The sequence below is a fragment of the Nanorana parkeri genome, unplaced genomic scaffold (genome assembly GCF_000935625.1).
Source record: "Nanorana parkeri isolate BGI_ZX_2015 unplaced genomic scaffold, ASM93562v1 scaffold285, whole genome shotgun sequence".
Taxonomy (NCBI): domain Eukaryota; kingdom Metazoa; phylum Chordata; class Amphibia; order Anura; family Dicroglossidae; genus Nanorana; species Nanorana parkeri.
Genome location: NW_017306553.1, coordinates 1,477,823 through 1,498,220, shown reverse-complemented (window position 1 = coordinate 1,498,220; position 20,398 = coordinate 1,477,823). Strand labels below are relative to the sequence as shown.

At 45.8% G+C, this 20,398-nt stretch overlaps 1 protein-coding gene across 1 annotated transcript in view; it reads left to right on the top strand.

The window, feature by feature from the left end:
- PDHX (pyruvate dehydrogenase complex component X) overlaps window positions 1-20,398 on the top strand; it is an 85,528-nt gene that overhangs the window by 19,888 nt on the left and 45,242 nt on the right. Inside the window, exons 4-5 of the mRNA XM_018557465.1 lie at window positions 11,351-11,535; window positions 15,531-15,629. Of these exons, the coding sequence (XP_018412967.1) occupies window positions 11,351-11,535; window positions 15,531-15,629 (284 nt within the window). The remainder of the gene's footprint in view (window positions 1-11,350; window positions 11,536-15,530; window positions 15,630-20,398) is intronic.

The following is a 20,398-nucleotide window of genomic DNA, read 5'->3' as shown; positions in this document are numbered from 1 at the left end:
AACCCAGGGGAATGTTGTTGCAGTTGGGAAAGCTGGGTGTGGACCCCCTGGCCCTCAGGTTCAAAATCAAACCAGGTCCAGGCATCCACTGACAGAAGCTGTCGATGCTCTAGTGGCTCTGTGGGATCCGTACACCCTGATCTATACCTGTCCTCCCTGAAACGTCTTTCTCTTCTGCTCTTCTCAGCAGGATCAAGATAGAGTACAATACCGATAATGCTCCAGATTGTCCCAGGTAGTTGCGGTACGCCAACCTGCTATGAGCTCTTGCAGATGGGCCAATGACTTTGCCACGACATCCAGATCTACTGTCCCAAGTACAGATTTATCGCCCTGCTTCTCAGTCACTGGCTTTATTGGCATGGTTGTTGAAGCCCATTTTCTAAGGGACAGGACCATCTCTGAATCTGTGATTCCTACAATGTTCAAGGCCAGGTGTCTGCCCTTTCCATTCTGTTTCAGATACTGTTGGGTTCCCACTCTCTAATTAGGATTTCTGCAGGGGTTCTTCCATGTGGTCCCTCTGTTCTGTTTTTTATTTTTTTTTACTTCATGGGATTTGGATTTAAATCTTTCAGTACTTCAAAAGCCCAGTTTGAGCCTGTCAGAGACATTACTCTATATTCTGACCCACAAGATTGTTTGTTTTCCTTGTGGCCATCAGCGAAGCAATTCTCTGACCTGGCAGCTTTGTCTAGCCAGGAACTGTTTTTTTATTTTTTGGTCTTGCGCAAGGATAAGGTGGTATTGAGTCTATGCTTTCCACCTTAACCATGACGTTGCTCTTCTGTCCCTCTGTCTACCACCAGTTCACCAAAAGCAAATTTCCCTCCATTGTTTGGATTTGGTGGGGACAGAGTCTCTCTAGTTTTATTCATCCCTTTTTGTTATCCCAGGATTGCTAGGTGAAAATACAGGGGAAAAACCCCTAAAAAAGAAAACTAATGCAGCCACCACATCCAAGGACTGGTAAGGTGTAATATATTACATTTTTGGTTTTGAATACAGTTTTACCAACATTGCTTTTCCAGCAGGAGAGGTAATTGTTAGGGAAGGTGGGCCACATCTTCAGAACAAACTTAAAGGAGAACTATGGGGTCAGGGCTTTTCCCCATAGTTCTCATTAGGGTAACGGGAGGACACAAACTAGCATCCTCCCGTTACCCTAAGCTCAGTATACCGCGAGCTACAGCTCGCGGTATACTGAGACGTCGCAGCCGGAGCAGATCCCAACATTGATGTCGAGATCCGCTCAGCTGTACCCGCCCCCTCCCCCGTCCGTTCCGCCAGTCAGCGCTGGTGGATCGGAGCGGGGAAGGGGGAATCCAGCCCCTCCCCTGTCACGGCAGAGAGCCGTGACAGGATCGAGAGGTGAGTGAACGCCGGTATGTGTTCGCTCACCTCCCGATCTACTGAGCCGACCTGTGACAGTCTCATTGTCACAGGTCGGCTAGAACTATGAGGTGAGTGGAAATCACTCACCTCATAGTTCTCCTTTAATACAAACCTGCATGTATGATACCTTCAGGTTTCCAAAACTCCTTCACCCCCAGCTCACCTGGTCTATTCATAAGGAGTTAAACTGAGCCGTGACCTGATTCTGAGCTGCCTCTATTCATTAGTTTGTGCAGCGCTCTTTGCAGCAGACATTGGGCATGCAGAGCGATATTGAAATGTATTGTGCTTTTTGCTGCAATTTGCATTCTCAATCAGCCTGCCTCTTCGCTTTATTTCTGCGATGTACAAGTCTCCTGCCGCTCCACATGTTTACTATGTGGCTTAATCTGTCCTATCAGACCCTGCTCATGCTCACAGCACGTTACTGTATACCTTGATTTAATGTTTCCTATTCTATGTCATGTTTTGTTCCCTCTCCGCTTTCGCTTATTAGCAAATTTGTTATGGTTGTTTGCCTCCTTTGCTGGGGGCACAAATCCTTTTAAAGGGGACTTTCCGTGTAAATGGAGGGCTCGCTCTATTGGAAGCCCCCCTGAGAAAGGGGGAAAAAAAGCTACTTACCTTGGCCCGGCTTCCAATGCTTCAGAAAGGCCCAGGGGATGTCACCGCACCTCTGTCCTGGAAAAGCTGGGCGTTCTAAACCTGGCTAGAATTCACACGTGCAATAGGTTGGAGTGCATTCTTGCATGAATTCAAACCCCAGCTATCCCAGGAGGCAGCATAGGAGTCGCATTCAAGTTGGGGAAAAAACCAAGCACTGCATTGCATTTTAACAGTGCATTGTAGCACACTGTAGCTTATGATATGCACAAAATAATGTGCACTTTATGGGCCTTTAGATGTGTATAGATGATAACATAAACCCACACCTTATGAATCTGGCTCTTTTACTATCCGTGTTTGGGGTTCCATTAGTGGCAGAAGCAACACAAGGACACAATTAGTTTTCTTGTGTTAGAAAAGAGCACGCTGAGAGGAGGAGAGAGCACAATGACAGAGATGGAATCATCACTCTGCTGCTTCTCCTTTCACTGACTGGTCACAGTCTGGAGGAGGAGCAAGACCTGTAAGACCCTTTTCACATGGGCTGATCAGGAGAGGATCCGTGCACAGATCCCCTTATGATCACAGCAGTACAGATGTCACCGACGTGACATCATTGTCCGTACCTTGTTCGTCCGTGGCATCCTTGCATTTTTTTTGTTTTTTAAAATTTATTTTTAACGCTGGCGGGAAGAGATACAGAGGCGCACTTTAACTATTTAGCTGTAAAATCTGCATGTGGCCAGCAGGAGGCTATTATACCTCCTCTGCATATTTGCATGTATACATATGTATATAGACCCTGAAGGAAGATACGATATTCCTCCTCCGCAGCTGCAAATAGATCTGTCAAAAATGTGAATGTATTATTTTTGTATTGTTGATGCTTAAAAGGCTCCTTCATCTTAAAAACATCTTTTTTTTTTCACCCATTCTTTTCTTTGGGAGCTCTGTTTTTTTTTTTTTTCATGTTAAAGGGAACAGCAGCCTGAGACTCCCTTCATACCTTGCCACGGTCCTCCTTTGTTCCATTTAGGAGGGCCCATGCATAGGCTTGAAGATCTGAGATGTCCACACTGCTCCCCTGTGTTGATTTTTCCTATGATAGTAGGTTGCGTTAGGGCATGCTGCCTGTGGTCACATGATGACTCATTCCTGGGTGTTATGTCTTCTTCCCTGCAAAGGAGAAAGGGGGTGATTTTTTTTTTTGGCTGTCCACATCACTGTATAGGTGATATGGACAAGTCCTTCTGGCCCTTTTTTTTTTCCAGTCCATATCAAACAAATTTACATTGCCCAGAAAAGCATTTTTTTGTTTAAATTTTTCCAAAGCACTTACAGTCATGTTTGCAGGCAGCTTCAACTCCCCAAGCTCGGCTTCCCTGAACTTCCTGTCCAGTACAAGATCACAAGGGGCAGAGCAGTCTACAGCAGCTGTCCATCTACTAGCTTGGAGGAGAGAAGAGCAGAAAGCAAAGAGCAGGAAGTGTCTTGCCTTGCTGTGCCTGTGTGTTTGTGCAGACACACACAGCTTACTAGCACGGAACAAGGGGGACGCCACAGGGCCATTGGAACAAGGGGGCGCCACAGGGCCATTGGAACAAGGGGGCGCCACAGGGCCATTGGAACAAGGGGGCGCCACAGGGCCATTGGAACAAGGGGGCGCCACAGGGCCATTGGAACAAGGGGGCGCCACAGGGCCATTGGAACAAGGGGGCGCCACAGGGCCATTGGAACAAGGGGGCGCCACAGGGCCATTGGAACAAGGGGGCGCCACAGGGCCATTGGAACAAGGGGGCGCCACAGGGCCATTGGAACAAGGGGGCGCCACAGGGCCATTGGAACAAGGGGGCGCCACAGGGCCATTGGAACAAGGGGGCGCCACAGGGCCATTGGAACAAGGGGGCGCCACAGGGCCATTGGAACAAGGGGGCGCCACAGGGCCATTGGAACAAGGGGGCGCCACAGGGCCATTGGAACAAGGGGGCGCCACAGGGCCATTGGAACAAGGGGGCGCCACAGGGCCATTGGAACAAGGGGGCGCCACAGGGCCATTGGAACAAGGGGGCGCCACAGGGCCATTGGAACAAGGGGGCGCCACAGGGCCATTGGAACAAGGGGGCGCCACAGGGCCATTGGAACAAGGGGGCGCCACAGGGCCATTGGAACAAGGGGGCGCCACAGGGCCATTGGAACAAGGGGGCGCCACAGGGCCATTGGAACAAGGGGGCGCCACAGGGCCATTGGAACAAGGGGGCGCCACAGGGCCATTGGAACAAGGGGGGCGCCACAGGGCCATTGGAGCAAGGGCGGCGCCATAGGGCCTTTGGAGCAAGGGCGGCTCCATAGGGCCTTTGGAGCAAGGGCGGCTCCATAGGGCCTTTGGAGCAAGGGCGGCTCCATAGGGCCATTGGAGCAAGGGCGGCTCCATAGGGAAAAGAGCCACCCTAAAACAGGATATCAGGACCAGTGCTCAGGTGACCCAACTGATTCTGCAGAAAGCTAAACATATTCAATCCCAACTATCAGCATCCATTGTAAGTGATTCAAAGACAATATAACAATGTTGATTTTTGTATACAGAATAAACATTGACAGAGATTCACAGGTCCAGTGACTTTACAAATTGTTTATAAATAGACCCCTATGTGATCTTGTATTGCTGTGCTTGAGAAGGTTTGGAAGTGTACATTTTTGGAGGATTACAACCCTTAAAAAAAAAAACCCCCAATGTGCCCATTAAACCATACACTTCCAGGATCGCTTCTAGTGGCTAACCGGAACCAACTTTCTTTGAACTGTTTGTTTCGGATTTGTGCCTACGGGCAACAAGAAATTCCTCCTAGAGTAACGCTTTATACTTCAGCCCCAGGGGGATTTGCTATTGCTGATGTGTCCCTTTTGGTTTATGTGAAATGTAACTTTTACTGATAGACCTGGAAAAAGAATCCTAATCCCATCAGGATTGGAAATGATTGTTTTATTTCTCCTCCTCCTTTCTGCTGTAGCATTATAAATGATTGAAATACAAATCTGCCGCTGCCCTGTGGAAGACCCTAATAGAATGACATTTAGTTTGGGAAGTACTATGTATCATAAACAATTAAAAAATACTGTTTTTCCACCTTCCCCTTCCCCCCATTTGTTCCATCTTAGTTCCTTTGGAATCACGTCTTGTCTACATGCTCATCAATGGAGGCATGACCTTTTTTCGGGTGGGTTTCCTGATGGTGACAGTGGACCATACTTGTGTAACAAGTGTTGACACAACCTCTTGACATCTCCATCGAAAGTCCTTGTGAGAGAATGACAAAGCAAGTAGTAAAATATATCACCATCACACCGTGGTTCAATCTTCAAGCAGTGATCTTTTTATTGATGCACACACATCTTGTCACATTGCAACGTTTCGGGGGCACTCAGGGTCCCTTCATCAGGCATGACGAGTGTTCCCGAAACGTTGCAATGTGACACGATGTGTGCATCAATAAAATGATCACTGCTTGAAGATTGAACCACGGTGTGATGGTGACATACTTTACTATTTGTATCTGAAGCGGCGCCATCCACAGTCACTACAGCACCCACCACAAGGGACATACTAGTAAGACAGGGGTGCCCATTAGGTCGATCGCGATCTACCAGTCGTTCGCAAAGCGAACACTGGTAGATCACGATCGGCTGTGTCCTGTGGGGCTTCTCCTCTGCTCTCCCCCATCTGTATGCAGCGGGGATCCCAGGTGAAGTGAAAGAAGCGCTGCAGGCGGAGCAGGGAGCCGCTGTCACAGCACCATGGCCGAGCGGTGAGGAGAGAGCGAGCCGCTCGGCCAGGATCTGACAGGATCTCTCTCCTCACCGCTGGGCAATGCGGCTGTGATTACAGCATTTTTGCAGATCGCACTGGACCGGAATGCAGGCATGGGCCTGCGTTCCGGTTGCGGGCGATTGCGCTGCGGGCGATCGCGCTGCGGGCATGGCTGCGGTGCTATTGACTTCAATGCACCACCACGCCCCCTCCCGCCCCTGAATGCAGGTGTTTTTTTGTTGGTAGATCTCATTGAGCTCCTCATTTGAAAAGTAGATCTTCAGACGAAAAATTGTGGGTGCCCCTGCAGTAAGGAGTGCGGTGGGACTCTTCTGCATTCTGTTTGATGACAGAGCAGGAGCGCAAATTGTGAGACGGGCAGAGAGTTGCCACCCTGTACCAGGAAATGCCTGTTGTCCCGCTTACAACAGAAAGTGCCTGAACAAGGACCTTCATGGAAGGATCACAAGTTATTTTAATACAAGCTTCAGTTTTCAAATATTGGAAATGGCTTTGACGGTCCCATTACCATGGCAAAGCTTATAAGATTTTGCTGTTCCGGTTTCTATATACTCTAGAAGCAACGCACTTCTATAAATGATGATTAGTAATAGAAGTCGTCTCTTCTGCTCCTGCTCTAATGCTTAGTATGCATAGGGAATTCCTTGGTGACTTCGAATATCCATCCACATTTATGACTAGGACATCCTAGGACTGCCGAAGCTCCCATGCTCCTCTAGGAAAGGTCACCGGCAAAGTGCAGCCAGTCTGATCGTGTTTCTGCCAGCGGTATTGTATAACCTTTCTCTAATCTCAGACTGTGTCACTGGGTCAATAGCAGCTATTCATCAGGTCGGTGATATACAGCAAACAGTATAGCAATCAATAATCTAATTTTGTATCTTGGTCACAATCCACTAATCTTGTCTCTGCCGTTGTAGCAGTGAGTCTGCCGCGCTGACGGGAAACCCTAGTTGCCCTCTTAAAGAAGACACGTGTCCTGAAAAGACAAGCAGAAGACAAAGTACTGGCCACCATTGTTGCCTGTTGTATCTTTTCCTTATTACTGGCTTACCATGCCTTGTTCTTCACCGTGGCTTTGTGTGGAGTTGACCATCTTGTTAGTGGCAGGGCTTTGCTTCACCCTTGCCCCACCTTGATGACTGACTGGGGGAGTTTTCAAGAAGCAGTAGGAGAGCTCTGCGACTTTAGGCAACAGTGTGCGCTGCTTTTTGTTTTGTGGGGGGGATCAAAAACTAGGTATATTTTTCAGGGTACAGCTTAGGCACAATAGACCTTTTCTACAATTCGGAGCTGTACAATTGATAATCACAAAGCAGTAAGGCCAACCACACAAACTCGCACCAAATACTATAATAAGAGACCGGTTGCACCTGACTTCAGAGACCGCTTTACCAAAAGTAAAGGAATTTTGGCACTGGGTTCCTATGAAGACTTTTTTTTTATTTGTAGCCTTGGATGTAATTTCTGAGTATGAACAGCCATATGCAAACACATTAATGGCACTTTTGTCATGTGAAATGTGCAATTAAGCATCCAATGCACAGAAGTGTGATTACCCGATGGGGATTGTGACAAACCAGAGATTTTTGCAGCAACATATAATTTCATTTGGACAAGCTTTGCATTTCAAGCGTTGAGGGATTTTTTTTTTTTTTCTCACATCCCCTCCATGTTCCCATTCCTTCTCCTTTATCTTTTTTTCTTCTGCTTCAGAATATTTGGATTAATTGCTTTCATTTCAATTCATTTTTCCATACGATGGAAAGGAAAGGGGTGGGAAAAAAAAACTATTTTCATGTGACGGGTTAGAAAATCGCACAAAGCCCCATTTTTCTGCAAATGCCAAATTGTTGCAGATGTTTTTGTTCCAGGGATGAATGCAATCGTTTTCATACATCAGATAAAGTTCCCGGGTCTCGCCACTTGAATAAACGTATTCAAATGTCATCTAGGATTGTATTTGTAAGAGACGTCTGATTGCTGTGTGTCAGGAATTGAAATACATTCTGTAGGATTGCTTGATCTGGCGTCTTTCCTCACGATAGTAAAGTGCATCGGTTTTACACTTTTTCCTATTTTTTCACATTTCCTACCTGTGACATATTTGCTGTGCAGTTGTTGTTTTCTCTGTGATATTTAGTTGGCTGTCTGCATGGGCCTTGGCCATATTTAAATGATTGTCTTCATGGGCCTTAGCTGTACTTAAATGGCTGTCCGCATGTGCCTTGCTCATATTTAATTGGCTGTCTGCATGGGCCTTGGTTATATTTAATTGGTGGCTTGCATGGGTCTTGTATTTGATTTTTTAACTGCATGGGCCTTAGTTATATTGTCTGTCTGCATGGGCCTTGCTTGTTTTTAATTGGCTGTCTGCATGGGCCTTGGTTGTAATTATTGGCTGTCTGCATGGGCCTTAAGGTCCCCACACACCTTACGATAATCGTACGATAATCACGGGAAATCCCGCGATCGTACGATTTATCGTAAGGTGTGTGGAAGCCGTGCGACCTCTACTACTGTAAGGTCGCACGACTTTAAACTTACGAACATGTTTGAAAACCCACCGAGCATCGTACGATGTTCGGCGGGTGTGTAGCATGTTCGGAAGATAAAGCCGGACGGGCTGATGTGCGCAAGCGCACACTGTCCGTTCGGCATTGCGGTCATCGGAAGCCCGCCCCTCAGGGGGCGTGGCTTGCGATCATCGCAAGTACGATCTGCCTATGCAAGATGGTTGTAAGGTGTGTGCCCAGCCTTAGTTAGACTTTATTAGCTGTCTGCATGGGCTTTGGTTGTTTTTAATTGGCTGTCTGCATGGGCCTTGGTTGTAATTATTGGCTGTCTGCATGGGCCTTAGTTATATTTTATTAGCTGTCTGCATAGGCCTTGTTTATTTTTAATTGGCTGTCTGCATGGGCCTTAGTTGTTTTTAATTGGCTGTCCGCATGGGCCTTGGTTGTATTTGATTGGCTGTCCTTGTTGGCCTGGGTTATGTTTATTCGACTGCGTGCCTGGGTCTTGGTTATGTGTTATTGGCTGTCTGCATGGACTTGATTGTATTTATTTGACTGTCTGCCTGGGCCTCAGTTACATTTTAATGGGCTGTCTGCAGGGTTCTGGTTATATTTATTTTGGCTACTGGCCGGGGCTTGACAGTTGGTGCGATGAGTGATAAATAAAAATAAAGACCTGATGCCCAGCTGGCAAGTCAGTCCTTTCAATGGGCTCAATTAAAGCAAAAGTGTACTGAAGTAGGGCCCACACCGCATTTGCCATAATACACAATTGTGCACAGTATACGTGCGCATTATGGCAGACGTGCCATCCCTCAACGATGCGAGGTCCAAGCGCTCCCTCAGTGCTCGGTGATGCCATCTTCTCCCAGTCTTCTTCTGGGTCCGGTGTTTTTTTTCTTCAGTCATTGGTCGGCCATCGATGAAGAAACATCCTGGCATCTGTACATTGACCGCAGCATGCACAGCAGTCAGTGTACAATTAGAAACAACATTGTTAGGCTGTGTAAGATTTTATGGCAAAAGAATGAGAGTCTCTTCTTCCATACAACTGTCCCTAATCTTTGCAAAGAGGAAGTGAACTCTGGAAACTGTGGCCACAAAAAAGGGTAGACAGAGAGCAAAGGACTAGTCACCAGTATTGCCTGTGGGCTTCCTGCAGCTGATCTTTCCCCATTACTGACATGCCATACCTATTTTGCCCCAAGTCTCTGTGGAGGAGGCCATATTGGTAGAGGCTGGGCTTTGCTTCCTCATCTCAGAGCTGCCCCAATGATTGGGAATATTCAAGGTGCAGCAGGAGAGGTGGAGGAGTATAGATCCACAGAATGAATGATGCAGATGCAGGGATATCCTTGTACTGCAGGTCCTCAGGTACCACTTCTCCCTCCAGCATTGAAAGCTGTGAGCAGCACAGTAGCGACATCACTAAATCTCCTGGGACTAGCAGAGGCAGCAGTGCCTTAGATCTCACACTGCTGATATACAACTATGAGGCTAAAAGCACAGGACATGTAGAGGAATTCAAAGGGGTAACTTTTAGGGTGCTGCTTTACACAATTAAAAAATGATGATTTGCTATCTTATAGTTTTGTTTTTTTTCTTTTCTAGAAAAGTTGAGTTGAGGATCACTTTAAAAGGGGCTTAAAACTGGGGAGTGCATTGGCCTGATTCAGTCTTGGAGACCATTCCATTGAAAGTGAGCAGCAACTGTATGAATCTAGTTAGCAGGGCCGTCTGCTCTAGAAGTGACTCTACCCGTCTAAGAGGAATTAGGTTTTTGAACTTTCTCTTAGGTAGAGATTTCCCCTCCGTCCCTGTTCCGGGGACAACTTTTTACCAGACAGGATGTAAAAGGAGTTTTTGGTTATAGATGCATTTAAAATGCAGCTCCCGGAGGCTGAAAAAGGAGAACATCATAAAAGGTGGAATTATACTTAAAATTCATGCTGCAAGAAAGAAACCTTATCAGCATGGATGACCTATTATAACAGAGACTGCTGAGAATGCATAATTCATAGTTCAAATGTATTTATACTTCAAGATTTCCAGGAAAATGTGTTATTAACCCTTGTAGTGGGCCTACCCCCGCACTGCAAGGGTTACGTGCTCATTTTGGTCTAGGGAGGAAAATAACAGATTTACTTGCCCGATCCTTGGAGCAGGCTCTGTTTTTAGACTGGTCCCTGGAGCTTCTCTTCCCCTCCGCTTCAGCAGTCTAAGGTCCCAGTCATCACGTTCTATAAACAGTGTATTGGACACGAGGAACATTGCTGCACCGGCGGAGGAGACTGTGAAAGTCGGCCGGCTCTGAGGATCCTCGGCGAGTATAACTATTTTTTCCTCCCTAGACCATAAAACTAGCACTTAACCCTTGCAGTGCTGGGGTAGCCCCACTGCAAGGGTTTTCCTGGAGTTCTGCTTTAGTATTATTAAACTCTCAAACCTTTTTCAGTAATGAATCCACATCAAACAATTATACATTACCCAGCAAAGTATTTCCTTAAATTTCTGCCCAAGCACTTAGTCATTATGTTTCCAAACTGCTGGCTTCAACTCTCTCAGCTTGGCTTCCCTCATCTTTCCCTCATTCCCTCAACAAGATCACATGAGACGGTGTAGTCTCCAGCAGCTGTCCATCTACTAGCTACTAGAGAGGAAGGAGGAGTAGGGAGCTGGGGAGTATCTTGCCTTGCTGTTCCTGTGTGTGGGGGCACACCACTTACTAGCCCACACAAGGGTGGCTCCATAGGTCCCAGCACGGGAAGGGAGCAACCCCAAATCAGGATATCAGGGCCAGTGCTCGGGACCAGCTGATTCTGCAGGAAACTAAAACATTTAAACATCAAGAAGCAGCATCCATTGTAAGTGATTTCATCAGCATTTGAAATGGCTTAAAAATCTTTTGACTTTTTATTTCTGTAGCTGCAAATGGAAGGTTGAGCGCATATAGTTTCACATACAAGAATTTCTGATTTATTTGTTGTTGTTGTTTTTTTTTTTTAAGGTTGAAGAAGGCAGTAAAAACGTGCGACTGGGATCTTTAATTGCACTTATGGTGGAGGAAGGGCAAGACTGGAAACAAGTTGAAATTCCCACCGTTCAGAGTCCACCATCACCAAGTCCACTCCCTGCAGCAGCTGGGGTGACTCCGACCCCAGTAAAGGCTCCGGCTCAGCCTGCCAAATTTGGGTACGTTGTCTTCTCAGCAGGAAAGAGAACTGTGGCTATGCAGTGGTACCTCGGTTCACGAACTTAATTCGTACCACGATTCTGGTCACGAACCGAATTGGTCGCGAACCGAATCAAACTGATCAGACCGCGATCTCGGCTAGAGGAGGCCACGACCACGTGTCAGAGCAGGGAAGATGGCTGCGGTCGTGTTCGTCACCCGTTGCGGAGTTCGCGAATGGAAGCAAAATTTTGCCGAACTTCCTATTCGCGACCCGAGGTACCACTGTATACTGGATACACTTATGGCATGGTTTACTGCTACCCAGGAATATAGCTTTGTACGAACAGATGTTATATGAATGATATGGCACATACATAAACTCTCACTGCAAGTATTAGAGAAAAGATATATGCTATCTTCAAAACAGATTATCAACATACTCTTGAGGTGTACCTAACATCCCAACATGTATGCAAAGTATTGTGTAAGTGGAGCACTTTCATATAAGATCAGAAGACTCCCCCTGACAACGGCTTCATCTGCTTTTTTCTCCCGGAAAAGACAGCAACACCTTTTTATTCAGGCATCATTCAGTATCAATATATAGATCCTGGACTGAGATGCCGTCTCAGAGATGACAGCCATATAAATCCTGATGCCTGTGCAGTTCTTGGCTGTGTTCACAAATGTCGTCCGCTGTCAGAATGCCCGATCAGAGCGGGCAGCTGATTAGCTGCCGGCTCTGATCGTACAAAGATTTTCCGACCAGCTCCTTCGATCAGCTGATTGAGGGATGCCGACCGAAAGGGTGCCGACAGCGGCACACACTGTGTGAATGGCGGCCTGTTCCTCAAAAACTGGTTGAAAACCACACGGTGTACCCTTAGTGTTGCACGCTGATCGCTGGGGGAGAGGAGACTGTAGGAAGTGCTTCTTCCTCCCTGCAGCAGACTGATCACATCTCAGCCTAGGCAATGTCACTGGTCTTAGGCCTAAAGGGTTTCTAAGCCCTCCAGTTTTTTTGCATATATATAAGGCTAGCAAGCAGTAGGTATATGCAAAAAGTTAAGAAAAAAAAATACTTTAAAAGCGGTTTAAACTTACCCCTGTCTTCGCCGCGCGCTCCTGTCCGAAAATCCAAAACTGCTCGGGCGGCCGCAAAGCATCTTTCCTTCTCAATGGCACCCAAATGCATTTTATTAAATGATATGCAGTTCAGGAGCCAGCCTGTGTAATCCAGAAGCTTACAGGATTTGTTTTTAGGATCCGGCGCCATTGACAACATTTTGAGAAAGTTGGGCACCGGCTGTAATTTTTAAGGAGTATGTGTGACCTCGCTCCTGGTATTTGTCCGGCCTTGGTTCTATCACACGTTGCTGACTGCATCTGGGGCAGCAGAGTGGCTTAGTGGTTTGCACTTCTGCCTTGTTGATCTGGGGGTCCCCAGTTTGAATTCTGGTCAGGACACTATCTGAAAGGCGTTTGCATGTTCTCCCTTTGTTTGCATTGGTTTCCTCCGGGTACTCTGGTTTCCCCCCACACTCCTGACCTGCTGGAAGGTTAATTGGCTCATCTCTAAAATCAAACCTGTATATGTGTGCAATAGGGACCTTAAATTGTAAGTTCCTATAGGTATATAAATAAAATACCCTTAAAAATAAATAAATCTGGAAGACCCCTACCGCTAAGGACCCCTCTCCCCTTTCCCCCGTATTGTGTAGAGCTGCCGAACCCAATCCATTAGGCTCAAATAATGACTTGTCTCCACCTATTCGTAAATAACTACACTGACTGCACAGCATTGCACATCATGTGACCGGTAAGGTGGTTGCAGTACGAATTTTAGGCATCTATCTGCCTGTCCTTCTGCTGATCTAAAGGGTTTGTATCTTGGGGAATACCATACAACTGTGTGGTCTTGAATAGTAACGGCAAAGGAGCGCCATGCACTGAGGATTCACTCATTCTCCCCTCGTCCACGCACAATCCGGCAGACTCTTCTCGTGGCCGCTCGGATGTGTGAGAATCACAAGTGTTTATTTTAATTTGTGCCCTGAGCCAGCTCCTTGAGATGGATCGTGCGTTTCTAATGACGCGCGTCCAGCTGTCTCGTACTTCATTACGCTCGGTGCAGGAACGCGGACCAGGCTAGCCCAGGGCAGCACCGGCGAGACTCGGACAGACGAGCTAACGGAATAATCACGCTGAAAAGGTCAGCGCCGTGGTGCCGCCAGTGGCTCCCCCGCTGTCTTTGTGCAGCACTGGTGGCCTATATGCTAAAATGGACTAAAATTGTGCTTTCTGCGTCAAGACGTATCTGGGATGTGTCATCTAATGTAGTCTAGCTGCATTCTTAATATTAATTTAGCCACAGGATCTTCACAGTCTGATGATCTTCACAGCTTAATCCTATACAGCAGAGGAACAATAAACACACACAAAAATGGTTTGGATTTAGAGGGCATTTTATATTCTTCCTTTTAAAATCAGAGACATGTTAAAGCTGAACTCCAGGCAGATCAAAAAAGACAGAAATCGATGAAGCTCTGTAGTCATTGACACATCATTGAATTCAAGCAGTGCAAGTACCTGAATTTGACCTGGAATCAGCCTCCGGTAGTCCCTGGAGAGTGAGAGGAAGAAGCAGCACAAGAAGCCAATCCGTTCATGTGCGAACAAGAAGCATGCTGGTAAGAGGAAAGAGCAGAGTGACAGAAAGACGAGCTCATCGCTCTACTGCTTCTCCTTCTCCTGTGTAGTCACAGACTGGGAGTACATCCAGGAGGACCTTGGCTCAAAGGATTAGGGTTGAATGTTGCTGACCTGGGGACATGCAGGGGAATATCTTTGTTGAGGCTGAGGAAACCCAGGTCATCACCTATCTTCCAGACTGACACCCACCCAGAAAGGCATTTTGAAATTTACATAACTCCTCCCAAGAGTCTGCCCACTGCTTGCATCAGGACTGAGGGCTCATGAGCGGAGCACTGAGGCTGTGATGTTTTCAGGAAGCTATCTGCATACAGATGTGTCCTGGCAGTTCCTATTCATTCCAAAGATGTTCCGTAGGGTTGAGGTCGGGCATCTGTGCATATCACCCAAGTTCCTCTACACCAAACTCCTCAAGCCATGTCTTTATAGAGCTGGATTTGTGTGCAGGGGCCAGAAATCTGCTCAGTTGGGGACACCGAGAACAATGACAACCTAACAGAAGGTCTAACCCTTCTCTTCGCTATTCAAATTAAAATAAAGGGCTTTAAATCTGAACCCAAGTCAGTTGTACCGACTCCTCTCCTGGAATGAAACTACTTTTTGTGATTTCACTGCAAACTGTGAGCGTCTGACAATGTGCATTGGAAGCAGCAGCAATGTTGTCATTACCTAGGGCGGTCTGCATGCAAATCCAGCCTGCCTAGGAACGTTCACTCCACCCAGATTTCAGTTCTTTCAATCATGGAGCCCTGGCATCACATGTGGACTTTACCTAAGGTGGTCTGTATACAAACACTGTTTGGCTAGGAACGCCCTATCTTCCAGACGGACACCCACCCAGAAATGCATTTTGATATTTACATAACTCCTCCCAAGAGTCGGCCCACTGCTTGCATCAGGACTGAGGGCTCATGTGTGGAGCACTGAGGCTGTGATGTTTTCAGGAAGCTATGTACAGTACCCTGCCGGCCTCTCCCACCAGCCATGATCTGCCTGCATTGTGTAGAGAAGCACAGTGATGACCTCACTAGGTCTAAAATAAAGTGTATATAATGAAAACAGAAAAACTTTATTTAAAAAATGTCCGTAGGATGTTGATGAAGAAACACGAGGAACCAGAAAAGGTAAAATATAAGTAGATTTAACCTCTGCTTTAAAGCTTCTAAAATACAAATGTTCACACTTTCTTCACTCTAGTGAATAGGAAAGAATGGCATACTGTATAAATAGTCTTTATGATGTATTGCATCTATCGATCATGGAATCTGCATGTCAGTGATTTTTTTGTTTCTTTTTGCAGGTTCCGCATAAGTCCAGCGGCTCGCCACATCTTGGATACACATGGGCTGGACCCAAAAAGTGTGGTTCCATCTGGCCCCCGTGGGATAATCACAAAAGAGTAAGTTCTCTCTTGTAGTCACCATTTTTTGTTCTAATGCGTACACATTCATAATCTACATTCGGTTGTAATGGCACATACAAGTGTTCTTCCTTTTGTTCTGTTACAGTAGCGCCAACATGTGCAGCAGCTTTGCACGGTAAATCCTCAACCGTTACTTTTAGATTAGATTGTAAGCCCTCAGGGGCAGGGCCCTCCTTACCATCTTGTCTTGAATTGTATTGTGACTGTAATGTCTTCCTTATATTGTAAAGCGCTGCGCAAACTATTGGCGCTATATAAATCTGTATAATAATAATAATTCCATGATTTCTGAAAGGAGAACTCTTCGGAGAGTAAAATGTGCTCCTCCCTATAGTTTGAGCCAGGGTGTGACAGCCGCTTTTGCACATCGACTCTATAGATCGAGAACTGATCGATCAACCAAAACGCTGATTGCTCAGCTCACGGCTTCTCCTTGCAGAGAATGCTGACTGGCGGTCATCCCACCCAGCAGAGGGCGGGCATACCTGGACCTGGCTGTAGAGAGGCAGACTCGGCTGTCAATCAGGCAGCAGGGTGGATCCCGGCAATATTGTTGGGATTTTTCCCAGCTGCAGCGCGGCTCTGCGTTGTCCGCATATATGCTGACTTTGGGTCACAGGAGTTAAATTTGTACTCCTGTGACCCAAAAGAAAACTATAGCTGAAAAAGGTTTGGCTGTAGTTCTCTTTTTAGCAAGTTCTGCAGTTCCTTCTGTCGGCAGAGCGGACCAGGCACGATTTGCTCTTCAAAAGACTGAAGATCAGTGGTGCGGGTGGTGGAACAAGTGACGAATATTTTCACTGCAAGGAGCAATGATTTTTTTCTTGGTGTTCCTGCATCTGTCTACCTGAATAGCGGCTTTCCAGTTGTTTTTTTTTTTCTAGTTCATGTCATTACTAGTGATGTGTGGGGGGGTTTGGTGTGAAGCCAGTTTGCTGGAGTTCATCCAAGCCCGCAAAGCACTGTGACTGACATATACCCCTACCAATCCAATCAGTGGCGGCAGGCATCCCCTGCCCCTTTGTGATGTGTAGCTGTGAATGCACAGCTGCAACTGACTGGGCCTGGATGAGGGTCCTGCAGGGGTCCGCACTCTGCGCCAGAGTTCGGGGTAGAAGAGGCTACGGGGACCGGTCTAGCAGCCTGGAGGGAGCCGGGATCAGGTAAGTAAATCTGCTTTCACTCATTGAAGGACACAGCAAAGATCGGTAGATCTTGACCAACTGGGGTTATACTGCCACCTGTGGGACTAGGGCGCTAGGTACAAACCACAAAGAACAGCTTGGGGGCGGACCCTGTTGGTGGCCAACCCCACATGTGCGAACACAGCCTCAGTTTTTTTTTTTTGTCTAGCGTCAAGGAGTTGGGACGTCAGAATCCTAACTGGCATTATGTTTTCCTTATTTTCCTTCTTTTTTTTTTACCTTTAATTTTTTTCTTACCCGCTCTGTTTGTGGTTCACTGCTTGTTAAAGGAGAATTATGAGGTGAGTGCTTTTCACTCAGCCTCATAATCTGAGCCAACCTGTGACAATGAAACTGGGTCGTGCAATTTACAAAAAGGTAGGAGCATTGACGGGAGGACGCTAGTTTGTGTTCTCCCGTTACCCTTAGGAGAACTATGGGGAAAAGCCCTAACCCCATAGTTCTCCTTTTAACATCCCAGTTGGTCAAGATGTACTGATCTTCGCTGTGTCCTTCAATGAACGGAGGAGATAATAGGATTTTGGTACTCGCCGTAAAATCCTTTTCTCTGCGTTTATTGAAGGACACAGTGAAGATCAGTAGACCTTGACCAATGGAAGGCCCTGTTGGCTATTGCCACCTGCTAGTTGGGCTTTTCACTGCTTGCTACTGACTGAGGCTGCTTTAGCACATGAGGTGTTGGCCACCAGCAGGGGCCGCCCCTAGGATGTTCCTTGTGTATTGTGCCTAGCGTCTTACTCCTGCAGGTGGCAGTATAACCCCAGTTGGTCAAGATCTACCGATCTTCACTGTGTCCTCCAATGAACGCAGAGAAAAGTTTTTTACGGTGAGAACAAGAATCCAATTTTATTCCAGCCCCTGGACCAAAACAAGTATTTAACCCGTGCAGTGTAGGGCTACCCCACTGGAAGGGTAAGTTTCTTAGAGTTCTTGTTTAATCTAGGCAAAGTTGGATGAGAAAATTTTTACTCCGCACGGTTCGGATAACAGTTTAATCATCTGTTTATTTTTTTAATCTTTACAAGTCTAGGAGCAGTCGGCCACCTCTCCGCAGTGCTGATAGAACTGGTTGTATTTTTAGAATTGTCTCAGTGGTGATAATGAATCGTCCCCAGGAAAGTAATGATGAAAGTGATACATTATGAAACATGCGGCTTAAAATATCTCGTAATTATAATGTTGGGACGCTTCATGACACTTTTTTTTTCTCATGAGCCTAATCGCCTGGAAATCTCACACTATGAACGTCAAGCCGCAGAGTGCAGGTTTCATAACTGAGGGCAGCGTCTGAAGTGTATTCTGAAACTCCACTAAAGCTTCTTCATGATGCTGAAGCTGGCCGTAGACACGGTGGGGACACCTAAAGGCGCCAATCAACCAAGCTTGTCCCAGCACTCTCAATGGGCAAAGTGGTTGCGCCCTCTCCCTCTTTGCCCGCCCTTGTGCTCCTTCCACTTGCCTTAATTTGTCTGCTGTTTCTTCAGCATACAATCACTTTATATTTGGGGTACATTTCCACAGATAATCTAACTATTGTTTGTCCTGATTCATCAGTTCTGAGAATCCAAATACTTTGTCACATGACCGTGCTATGAATGACTATCTGTATAGAGACGCACAGTCCTAATTGCTGAGTTTTTGGTACTGACGGCCCATAAAATCTCCCCACGGAATTTGTCCCATGTCAATGATCTGAACAAGCCTTCTGGGGTCACTGCACTCCTAAAACCAACTCGTAATGTTATCCCATATGGCCTCTAATGGCTCTTAAAATGCTCCCATGACAAAACATACAGCAATGTCAGCAACTGATTGGCTGAGCAAATATTGATGAAAATGCAATATTTAGCTTTATTAGAAAACACTTATTGTTCCTTTTGTGATGTCACTGATCACCAGTACTGGTAGACTTAATTCCTGAATACAGTGATACAGCTTATAATGCAGCTCAGATCTGAAGATATTCAAAGCAAAATTGGTCTATGGTGACCGGTCACTCTGTTCCCTTCATGGTTATTGCAGTGATAGCTTGTCACCTAGATTTATTATATTGACCCAGTGTATTGTCTCCCTCACACTAGATGGAAAACTGTCAGTTGTTATTTTCACACGTGCCTTTTTAGTGTGTTTTGGAAAGGTTTGAAGGTCATTTATATCCTTTTTGTGTAAGTGCATAATCCGTTACAAGAATCAGATCTGCTTTAAATGTATTTCCACCTTTTACAGCTGAATTGGAATAACACATTTTTTATGTTTGTTACATGTTCCCATTCAAGTAAAAATAAATATTGCTGCTTACCTTTTAACTTGCTGAAAAACCTTATAAAAATATTTCTTGCCTTTCCTTTTATATAGGAGGGAAGTCATGTTTAACGCCATATGTTCTAAGCTGGCAGATCTTATTGTCAGAGATGCGCACACTTGCTGTGTGTGTGAACGCGCACCAAACTATGCTTATTGGTGCGTGTTCACACAAAATGTGAAATAAAAAAAAAATGAATACATTTATATATATTTATTTCTATATAGAGTGTGTGTGTATACATGCGAGTGTGTGTTTTTCTAAAACGAAACAGACTAATGATTTTAGGACGTTGGTGGGGCGACCCTGGTAGTTTTATATATATATATATAGATCTATATATATAGGTGTGTGTATGTTTTTCTAAAACAATACAGACTAATGATTTTTGCCATATAATGTATTGCTGTGATTTTGTCTTCCTCTGTAGTTGATGGTATTCTGCATTGCTCTTCAATGTATTGCTGAGATTTGGAATCCCTATACAGCTTGGATTCAGTGGCAGAATTACCAGTGTCGCTCCACCAACGTCCTAAAATCATTAGTCTGTATTGTTTTAGAAAAACATACACACTAGCATGTATATATTGCTTCTGACCTGAAGAAGAGATGTTCACTCTTGAAAGCTTGTCTTTTATATATTTTGTTAGTCCAATAAGAAAGGTATCATTGCACACTGCAATACTGCGTTTTTGTCTTTTTTGACATCTTGTCTACTGGACTAATACGGCTTACCCATTTATATTGCACTATAATATATATACAGGTATTCCTCACTTAACGACCGAGTTCCCTTCCTACGACCAGGTCGTTAAACGAATTGGTCGTTAAGTGAGGAACTCTATACTGTACTGCATTAGTACTGTATAGCGTTGCAGATGTACAGTACTGAACAGTGTACTGTGCATCGGCCAAGGAAAATACTCACCGGGACCCGCAGTGAAGATCGGAGGACGTCACTTCCCCCGGCGACACGTTGCACTGACTCTGACGCGTGAGGTCGGAGGTCGCTCGTAAGTGCGAGTGGTCGCAAAACAGGTAAGTCGTTAAGCGAGGAGCATCTGTATACAGGTGAAACTCGAAGAATTAGAATATCGTGCAAAGTTCATTTATTTCACTAATGCAACTTAAAAGGTGAAACTAATATATGAGAGAGACTCATTACATGCAAAGCAAGATAATTCAAGCCGTGATTTGTCACAATTGTGATGATTATGGCTTACAGCTCATGAAAACTT